This window comes from Ixodes scapularis, unplaced genomic scaffold (assembly GCF_016920785.2).
Source record: "Ixodes scapularis isolate PalLabHiFi unplaced genomic scaffold, ASM1692078v2 PGA_scaffold4__175_contigs__length_147842914, whole genome shotgun sequence".
Lineage (NCBI taxonomy): Eukaryota > Metazoa > Arthropoda > Arachnida > Ixodida > Ixodidae > Ixodes > Ixodes scapularis.
This window is the reverse complement of record NW_024609879.1, coordinates 130603595-130613940: the sequence shown is the minus strand read 5'-3', so window position 1 is coordinate 130613940 and position 10346 is coordinate 130603595. Positions and strand designations below refer to the sequence as shown.

General features: G+C 50.0%; 1 protein-coding gene across 1 annotated transcript; it reads left to right on the top strand.

The window, feature by feature from the left end:
* The first annotated feature begins 2786 nt into the window (after positions 1-2786).
* Positions 2787-8374, top strand: LOC120845252. Its single transcript, XM_042293712.1, has 4 exons — positions 2787-2830; positions 3577-4260; positions 4357-4777; positions 4866-8374. The coding sequence occupies exons 1-4, from the start codon at positions 2787-2789 to the stop codon at positions 8343-8345; spliced, it is 4629 nt and encodes a 1542-aa protein (XP_042149646.1). The 3' UTR covers positions 8346-8374.
* The last annotated feature ends 1972 nt before the right edge of the window (positions 8375-10346 follow it).

Below are 10346 nucleotides of genomic sequence, written 5' to 3'. Positions count from 1 at the left end.
ATTTGATTGCTTTGAATACAAATCAATTAGTGAAAAAAAGACGAGGACATGAAACTAAGAGAGGACAGGCGGTTGCTGTGTTCGTTGCTGCATTTGATTAGATTTCGCATTGCAACGCACGCCCGCCGAACTTTTTTCAAGGGGGGAAAGAAAAAAAAAAGGGGGAGGGGGGAGTATTGTAATATTTTCGGGGAACGGGAGAAACTCTGGAATTACGGACGAGAGGGTGGCTCTCAGAAGCCACGATTGGCCAATCGAACGCGTTCGAGGAATGCAGTGGCCTACCGACTAATCCTTCCAATCAGAGCTCGGCATTTTGACGTCTCTGTGAGCTCTTGTCTCCTCCCCACCCTCAGTTTCTCGGCGCATTATTCTGCTTTCATCGGCGAAAATAATCGTAATGCCAGACTGTCCACTTTTACGGTGTTGGTTTTATGAACACGGTATGGCTTAAGCTTCCGCCGTACTTGCAACACAAACAATCGAGCTTGTCGTTCACATTCGAAGATCCTAGTCACGCCGTCACGTGTGCAAATATAGAGCCTCTAAATATGCTGCGCTTTAGAGTAACGACACTTCAGCTACCTATGAATTTTGGATTAGGATTGAATGGAGACCCCTTTGTAACGGGGGGCCGCTCGCCGGAGGTTCCGGTGGGGGCCTGATAAAAGCTAGCTCGGCTGAGTCCGCCAAGTGCCCAGCAAAAGCCTAGCCGAGTTCTTCAACTGTTGGATCGGTTTAATTTATTGGGTCGGCGTGGGTGCGTTCCATGGGTCCGGCTTATGCCTGAAGCACCTGAAGTCCACCCGGGCGAGTTGCCGTCTTCAACATCCCCCAGGAACACTCCCACTATACCCTGTATAGTGGGAGTGTTCCTGTCACTATACCTTCAGTCCGAGCGCACCGGACGCTAGATGCCATCCTAGCCAATCCAGCGTTGAAAGAGTGTCATGTGACCTTGAGCTCCCTGTGTCGCTCTGCACAATTAACCGGCAGGTCACGCGCTTTTCTCCCGTCGCTGGATCGGCTGGAATAGCTCGTGGCGTTCACTGCGCTCGGACTGAAGGTGGAACGGAGTATAGTCACTTACTCAGTTTAAATTGAGAGTTAAATATAAAGGAAATAAACTGTTTCTCTCGACCTGCACCACCCTGACGGTATAACAGGTTTAATCCAATTTAAAATAAGGAATGAGGGCGGTAATTGGCCAACAGTTTCTTTAGTTCTTCAAGCCAATTAAAAAGAAAAACAGGGAGGCAGCTCAACCTTGGCCTTGGAACAAACTTGGAAACATTTTGCGGACATGTATGATTATTTGTGTTTCGTTTATGTTTTTTTTTTCGCCCTTGGTATTAAGATATTAATTGTTGTTCCGCTTGGTTTTGCCCTTTGTCTTTGGTGTTTTTGACGACGAGGAAGTTCTCTTGTTCTTGTTTAGAGTTTTCGTACTGGAATATATATATATATAAAGACTGGAAACAATTTTAAAAAATCCTATTCTCTTTTTATGACTTATTTAATTAACTATGTTTATCTGTGTATCTTTGAAATCTCGTGTATGTTTGCATTCTATTTATTATTTGTCTTTCGCATTATTTTTATATTTACTTTCTTTTTTCTTGGGGGGGGGGGTCGTTGCAAAGAAAATTTTATTTCATCGTTGTTTTTAAATGTTTCAATGATTATTATTTTTTCTTGCTGTCTTTTGGAGAATGTATCATCCGTATACCTGGGATCGCGGCCCAAGAGTACGCCCCCGAAACATCTCGTCGTCAATGGGGAGAGCAATTTCGCCTGCTTCTTGCATACGGTTTGCGATGATGTCAGTACGCTGAGCTCTTATTGGCTCATAGAAAAACAAAAAAGTGGGTAGACCAGACTTGGAAAGTAATCCGTTACAAGTGACGAATTACTTGTAATACGTTACTTTTTCAAGTCATTTTGTAATTGCCCCGTTACTTCTTTTCTGAAGTAATTTGTAACATAATTTCGTTGCAAAATATTGGTAACGGATTACTTAAATTACTCGTTACTTTTTAAAAATACGAGCATAATACAGTAACTGTAGCAATACAAGCAGAACATTCAGCAGCATAAAAAGAGCAAGTTTAACAAAATAGAAAACATTAGGAAGGGGAGAACAGGCGAAAACACGATTTTTTGAATGACTGGTCACTACGTCCGCCATCTCCGTGGCCATTTCTTAATGAGATGTTCAAAATCCAGGGCATTCAGGAGAACGGAAAACTAGTGTTTCAGTGCATACTTTGCTCGCAAATAAACACACGCATTGCCACCAGCAAGAACAACAAGCTCTAATCTACGGAAACACCTGAAGGTAAGCTGGGAGACCTGCATTCTGCATTGGCTATATACATTGTAACGTGAGCACCAAGTTTTTCTTTTCGTATGAATAAAAAGCAAAACACACGAGTCAAAAGGTAGTTTCCATAGACGGTTTCTTTACCTCCGAATCTCGTAGCGGAGGTATACCCTGCTACTGAGCATGCGCACCGCTAGCTTTGTCCGCACAATTCCAGGGATCATTTACCGAGGTCGTAAGCTAGCGCGATGGCGGGGATGGTTGCAGCTTTCAATGCCTTGTCAGCTTACATGGGAACGAAGTGCCGCGTAACTCTTTCTCTTAAATTCAATATTTTATTTTTGCAAGGACTGCGAGGACGACGACGAAGTGATCTGGGCCGGACGCATCTCGCATCAGCTCCGTGAACTTTTCAAGCTTTCAGCGAACCTCTGCAGTATAGTTCCAAATCTTAACCACCAACATGCGGTGGAACACGAGAGAAACCCCCGGACACCAAATTCTTGGGTGAGCGGGCTGTTTTTTTCTCAAGATTTCACCGTTTTTCTCGACGAAACAAGGCGCCGCCTTGCTCAGCCTCGCGCGCCATCAAAAGACAAATGGAGGGCGGCCGTAGCTGCCGCACCGACGACAAGATGGACACTCGAAGCTTCGAAATACCTCTTTTGACTCCCGGAAACGGAGTCGTCGAGGTAGAAGGAGAAGAAATCACTCCGGAGGAGTTTCACTCTGCCGGGGGAGGTTGGATGCCGGTCTTACTCAAGGCCCGAGCAGAAAAGAAAGCGCTAAGCCTAACGGCCGGTTCCCAGCCAAACCGCACTCTTGGTAGGAACAACGGGCGGGACGGCCGAGCTCGAATCAAGAAGGCGCCAAGGCCTCCGAAGCTTCCGGAAGATGATGCGACAGGGGCGGATCCAGGTTTTGTTTAAGGGGGGGGTCCAGCAAGGACCCGGGAAAGGGGGGGGGGGGGGGGGGATAGACCCATCATTCGACCGCGGAAGCCGGGCATCACTCCCTGCTCCCTCTCCCCCCCCCCCTCTCCTCCTACTTCCCTGAGAAACGGACCGTCGTCTTTTTCACTGGTGTCCGGAAAGCTTAACTGGCTGTCTAAAAAAAAAAAAAAAAGGGGGGGGGGGGGGGGGTCCGGACCCCAGGACCCCCCCCCCCTGGATCCGCCCCTGTGCGAAAATCGTTTTTCGACTTCGGGGAGGACTAAACGTGCGGAAAGAAGACAGAGTCTTGGTCCAACGCAGCATTCAACGCGCGGCGCAGCTCTCATCGGAGAACGCAGAACACGACGCTTTTCGCTTCAACGAGGAACAAAATACGCTCATCGTGAGCACCCCGGCACTCGAAAACGCCGTCAAATACGGAGGAGTGCACTCTATAAGCCTCAAGGGACAAACCTACGAGGTTGTAGCGTACGCAATACCGCCAGACGACACCATAAAGGGCGTAATTCACGGGATACCGGACGAAGACTCCGAGCAAGACGTTCTAAACAACCTAGTCACGGCGAGGAACCCAAACGTGCTCCACGCCAGACGGATGGGCCGTTCCAAGTCGGCGGTGGTACTTTTCAAGGGCCAGAAGGTGCCGTTCTGGATCATGTACGGCAACGTGGAGTACAAGTGCAACCTGTACAAGAAAAAGATCGAAGTATGCGGTACGTGCGGCGGAGTCGGACATCGGTCCGACGTGTGTCCGCGACCGAAAGAGCAACGGTGCAAGATTTGCAACACTCTAAACCCGACAGACGGCCACGCGTGCTCGCCGTCGTGCGGCATCTGCGGCAAGGCTCACCCCACGGGTGACACACGATGCAAGCAGCGTTTCAAGACGCCGTACATCCTGCAACAGCGGCAGTGGGAGAAGAAGAAGAAACAAGAGGAGAGCAGGTTCAAGGAAGAGGACTTCCCGCCGTTACCCAAAGGACGGTCGCGGTCGCGTTCGCGGTCACGGAGCCGAGCATCCGTGCGGTCAACCTCGCGGCACCGGTCCGGCTCGCGGCGGAGATCGAAGTCCAGGAGGAGGTCCAGCTCCCGACAGCGAGTCAGCTGGGCCGGGGTGACCGACCACAAGGCCTCGGAAAAGAAGAGCAAGGAGGCCAAGACGCAGAACGACAAGTTAGACGAGATCCTTGTCATGATGCGACAACTCCAGGAAGAAAACAAGGCTCTACGCGTGATGGTAGAGAAGACCGAGAAGGAGAACGCATGGCTGAGGACACAGCTTCAGCAGAAAAGCAACGAGACGGAGAAGGAACCGGAGAAGGCTTCGCCACCCGCGAAGAGGAAGATGGTCGTAAGACCGGGGCAAGAGACGGTCGCATTGGATAAGGCCGAGGCGCCGCTGCAACAGGAAGTTAACAAGCAGGTGGTCGAGCTGATGTGCAACCCCGAGTGGCTGACGCAGCTGGCTAGGCACATGGAACAACTACGTACGGCACAAGTCGTTAGAAACCAAGATGGTGAACAGTAAAAAGTACATAATTTGGCAGTGGAATTGCCGCGGGTTTGGCAAAAAGAGGGGCAACCTGCAGCAATACGTGAATAACAAAGACGAAAAGGAACGACCGGATTTGATTGCCTTACAAGAGGCGAAACAACTGGCCAAACTGTCGGGTTACAAGTCCTACGGCATGGATACCAAGGAAAAGACGCAAGTGGTCACGTTGGTCAAAAGGAACATACCGGTCGTCGTTCATGACACAGGCGTTTCAACAGTAGAACACGTGCTAATCGAGATAATCTCGGGGAAGAAGAAAGACCAGCGCAGCCTCTTCGTGCTGAACATCTACAGCAGCCCGGCGAAACGGCACAGATTCGCTTCCCTCTTCCAAGCAACTCTGAACATCGCCAGACGCCAGACACTGGTCGTGGTTGGGGACTTCAACGCCCAACATCCGGACTGGGGATACAAGATCGAACGACCCAAGGGCCGAAAACTGTGGATCGACTCTCACGAATGCGGACTATCCCTGATCACCGATCCGGATCATCCGACGAGGAGAGGAGCCGCCCGACAACAAGACACTACGCCAGACCTTACGTTTGTGCGCTATGCAAAGGATGCAGAGTGGACAAACACGTGGGAAGACCTGGGTAGCGACCACTATGTGCTAAAGATAACGATCCGCGCGGGCCCTGGAAAGCCGCGGGGCAGAAAGTGCAAGATCACGGAATGGGATAAGTTCCGAGAGCTGATGGGCGAATACGAGACGGAAGACGTCACAAACATTGGCGAGTGGATGGAATGCCTGCTGGCGGCTGCCGAGCAGACGACCAAGGTGATTCCGGAAGAAGCGGACGTGGCCGCTGCAGATAGCCGACTCTTACACTTATGGGAGGCTAAGGCTAGTCTGCAGAAGCGGCAGCGTACGCAACGTAACAATCGGAACCTTCGAAGAAAGATCGCTGAACTCAGCAGAACGATCGAGACGTACGCTGACCAGGTTACGCGTCAACAGTGGCAGGATACCTGCGAAGGGTTCGACGGTCAGCCCAATGTACCCAAAACTTGGAACATACTGCGGCACCTACTGGATCCGGACGGTTGTAAGACGGCTCAGCGTAGCAAGATGTGCGAGATCATTCGAAGTCACAAGGGTGACGAGGACGACCTAGTAGAGGAGATCCGTAAGCGATATATTGGTGACAACCCGCCGAGAACACCCACGACATACGGCGGTGCAGACAACGAGGTGCTAGACGCGGACATTTTTGAGTTTGAAGTTGCCGAGACACTGCGCAACTTGAAGACCAAGTCTGCTCCGGGACCGGACGGTGTTACCAACAAGATGCTGCGGAACCTGAGCAACGAAGCCATAACCGGCATCACAAAGTACATCAACGAGTGCTGGAGACAAGGCCAGCTACCACGGCAGTGGAAAACGGCCAAAGTGGTCCTGATCCCAAAACCAGGCAAGAAGCCTCAGCTCGACGCTCTGCGCCCAATCTCGCTCACGTCCTGCGTGGGCAAGATATTGGAGCACGTCGTTCTACGGAGAATCAACGACTTCATGGAGAGGAACCAATTGTTCCCTCACACCATGGTTGGATTCCGGCCACACTTGTCTACCCAAGACGTGATGCTGAGGCTCAAGCACCAAATCATAGATGGCGAAAAAAGCTCTCATCTCGACACTAGGGTGATCCTGGGCCTCGACCTTACGAAGGCCTTTGACACTATCAGGCATGATGCGGTCCTTGAGAACCTGGAGAAGCTGGGCGTAGGGCGACGCACGTTCAACTACATTCAAGACTTCCTCAGCGATCGGACGGCGCAAATCTCCATCGGTGGCGTCACGTCCGACGACATCAATCTAGGCGGGCGAGGCACACCTCAGGGCTCGGTCCTGTCGCCATATCTATTTAACGTGGCGATGATTGAGTTGCCTGCGAAGCTCAGCAAGATCGAGGGGCTGCACCACAGTATATACGCAGATGACATCACGCTCTGGATGACCGGCGGCTCTGACGGGTTCATCCAAGACACGCTACAAGAAGCGATACGGACGATTGAGGAGTACGTCACTCCGAGGGGCCTAACTTGCTCTCCACAAAAGTCGGAGCTCCTCCTCCTCAAACCTGTTCGGTCCCGCCAGCTGCCGTCGGACATCGCGCTCTACTCGCAAGGACTGCGTATCCCGTCGGTGAAGAGCATTCGCATCCTGGGTCTGCGGGTCCAGGCGGATGGCAACAACTACGAGATGATCGAATCGCTCAAGGCGTCAACTTACCAGATCACCCGGCTTATTTCACGCATCTCAGGCCGTCACTTCGGGATGAGGGAAGGAAATCTTGTACGCCTCGTCCGCGCTTTCGTCGTGAGCCGGCTGGCATACGTCCTTCCCTTCCTACGGCTCGGGATGGCGGAGAAAGCCAAACTTGACTGCTTGATTAGGAAGGCCTACAAGCGAGCACTTGGCATCCCGGATTCTACGTCAAACGAAAAGCTGGCGGCGCTGGGCCTACATAACACCGTGGAAGAGATCGTCGAGGCGCAACGGACGTCTCAGCTCGAACGGCTAACAAAGAGCGCGACCGGGCGTCACATTCTCGAAAACCTGGGCATCCGCTACGAAAGACAAACGGGCGAGAAAATAGACGTGCCGAGACGGGTCCGGGAGAAGCTTACCATCCCAAACCTGCCACGTCACATGCACCCCGTGCACCATGTGGAGCGACGAACGGCGAGAGCCAAGGCCCTTCGAAGACTACTAGAGAAGGAAGAGGGCGTCTACTACACGGACGCTGCGAGGTACGACAGGGATGCCATGGCCGCAGCCGTGGTTGACAAGCAAGGGAAGATCGTTGCGAGCTGCAGTGTCCGGACGACAGAACCGGAGGTAGCCGAGGAAGTGGCCATCGCTCTGGCACTCAAGCTGCAAGACGCTAAAATCATTGTCAGCGATTCGCAGATGGCGATTCGCCAATACGCCAAGGGACGGATCTCGCCGGTTACGCTTCGAGTACTAGGTGATCCTGAAAAGACTGCGAAGGTGAAGCTGATCTGGACTCCAGCACACTCGTCGCTCCCCGGCAACGAGGAGGCTCACGACGCGGCCCGAGGTCTCACTCGCCGGGCCGGAGCAACGTCGGACCCCTCCATCGAATCGTCGTCGGGGGGCGACAGACTGGTTACGTTCCGAGACATCCTCGATCATTACGCCGGCGAAAGGATGCGCTACCCTCCGGCGCATCCCTCGCTGGACAAAAGACAAGCGGTAGCTTGGCGGCGACTACAGACAGGCACCTACCATAGTCCTGCCCAGCTCAGCGGATGGTATCCGGATCGCTACAAGGGAAACTGCCAGCTATGTGGTGCAAGAGCGACTCTTCGCCACATTATTTGGGAATGCAGCCGGCTCGACCGCAAAGCCCAGCCACTACTAAAAAAGATCACCAACCAAGAGAGCTGGGAAGCTATTCTTCTCTGCACCGACCTTGAGGTGCAGGAACAAGTCGTCCGACTGGCCGAGGACGCCGCTGGAGTCCAAGGGATTCTGGCCGTCGCCTAAGGGGTGATTGGGAGGGGACTCCTAGATGGGCCTCTGACCAATTGCTTAGTCTTTCTGGGCGCAATTAAAGGTTGCCTGCTGCTGCTGCTGCTGCTGCAAGGACTGCCATCATACGGGCGTACGAGAAATGAAAAGTAGTGTTGCAGGAAAGTTTTGAAAAATATCAAAATTGTTATTGTTGTTTTCCGGATAAGTGTACGGAAAAAAGTGACGTGAAAGTAATTTGTAACGTAACGTGTAAAGTAATCCGTTTTTTTTTTTCAGCGAAAGTAATTTGTAACGGTAATCCGTTACATTTGAGGCTCGGTAATTTGTAACAGTAATTCATTACATTTTTCAAGTAACGAGCACAAGTCTAAGGTGGACCTCGAGGCATCTAGCGTGAAGGTCTACCACACCCCACTCTCTTCCCAATTATAGCCAATCAGAACTCGGCGTCGTTATGACGTCACTGCAACTGCTGCGCAGGAAGCAGCCGACTTGCTCTCCGTATAGCCCATGGCACCAACTATGGGCACCGACAACTTGAGAAACGCGTGGCGTGAGGAGTTCCGAGCATCTCACCATTCAGACAATCAGAATGCTGCATTGTCCGATGAAAACGCCCGTGAACTATTTGCGCCTAAGCAAGGGGCGTGAGCTGATTAGCCACGACAAGGGGTTTCTTCTGTGTTTAGGGACCATGACCTGAGTCACTTACTTTACTATACTCGTCTTCACCTCAAGAGCCGAAGTAAAAAAAATTAAAAAAACGCCTCCTCGCGTAGCATTGCTACACTTTCCCTCTATATCCGCGGAGAATCGAGATATATATGTACGTGCATTTTAGATTAGTTATATGTTATCTTGTCGAAAAGTACACGTTTGAAACGCATAAGCATCGCTTGTTCCTTCGACAACCAAATTTTGTGAGAACTACTTTGTGCGGCGTATGAATAGTGCGCGAAACTTACTTTTTTCTTGAGGTTAAAACGAGATCATGTTTGCTTTGGCGTGGTAGCTCTTGACTTTATCTTTTCTAAGTCGTGACATAAATGCCCCAACCTGCGCATCATAAGCTAATAAAGTTGTGTTCCTGCGTTGCGTCTCTTGTATTCCTTTTCTACAGATATGTAGTACAGCTTTCTTAGAAACCAGAACCAAAAGCGTAAACACAGAAATGTAAAGGTCAAACGAAAAGAATAAATGCATCTATTTCGATGTTTTAGTGCGGCCGTCAAGTTATACTCTATATTTATATACGTTTCCGTGTAAACTCGATCTCAAAATCACTTTGTTTCGAAGGGAGCATCGTTTACCGGAAAATTAAATCGACCGAGCTGTTTTCTTTGAAATCAATGTTGAGGACAGAAATGGAACTTGAGCAATCGGGTTTTCTTTCAAGTAAACAGGACTTCACTCGTCTCTAGGTTTTTTGTTTTTTTCCCGAAGATGAAAGACTGCAAACAATATGGTCGTCCCTTCCATACATTGTTATTGATACGAGGTTTTCCATTTTAGTTGTCTGCTTCTTATTTCTATGACAGAAACATTCTGTTAGAAATTTAGGGGCGGACCTACTCATGAAGGTATGTTTAAACAGAATCCCCGACGTTTATAACGATCGAATTCTTGGTTTCGTACAATAGAGTATTTATATTTTAGAACAAAAACACGAATTCGTCAGATAGGTTTCAGATTTCTTGCACTGCTAAGTGCTGTTTCGCACACCCAACCAGTAGATAAATTCATGATAAACAAAAACAAAAACTTGTAAACGGATGGAATCAGTAATACAGCAACAAAAATAGGAATGCGTGAGTTCATGTCCAACCAGCTGAGTTTTTGTAAAAAAAAAAAACGCGTTACAAAAACAAACAAAAAACAAAAAAAAAAGTGACGAGAAGGGAAAAAAAATAATTTACGCACGTTAGTTGTGAATCATATGTATAGACCTTTTTCGCAAGGGCGTCGCAATCTTGAATTGTCGACACTTCCAGTATAGGCGAAAACATTGGTTTG

Coding starts and splice junctions, on each gene's coding strand:
- LOC120845252 (XM_042293712.1), top strand. CDS start 2,787: ATGCGGTGGAACACGAGAGAAACCCCCGGACACCAAATTCTTGG. Junction 4,261..4,356: donor CCGCCGTTACCCAAAGGACG/GTCGCGGTCGCG, acceptor GTCCAGGAGGAG/GTCCAGCTCCCGACAGCGAG. Junction 4,778..4,865: donor AACTACGTACGGCACAAGTC/GTTAGAAACCAA, acceptor GGCAACCTGCAG/CAATACGTGAATAACAAAGA.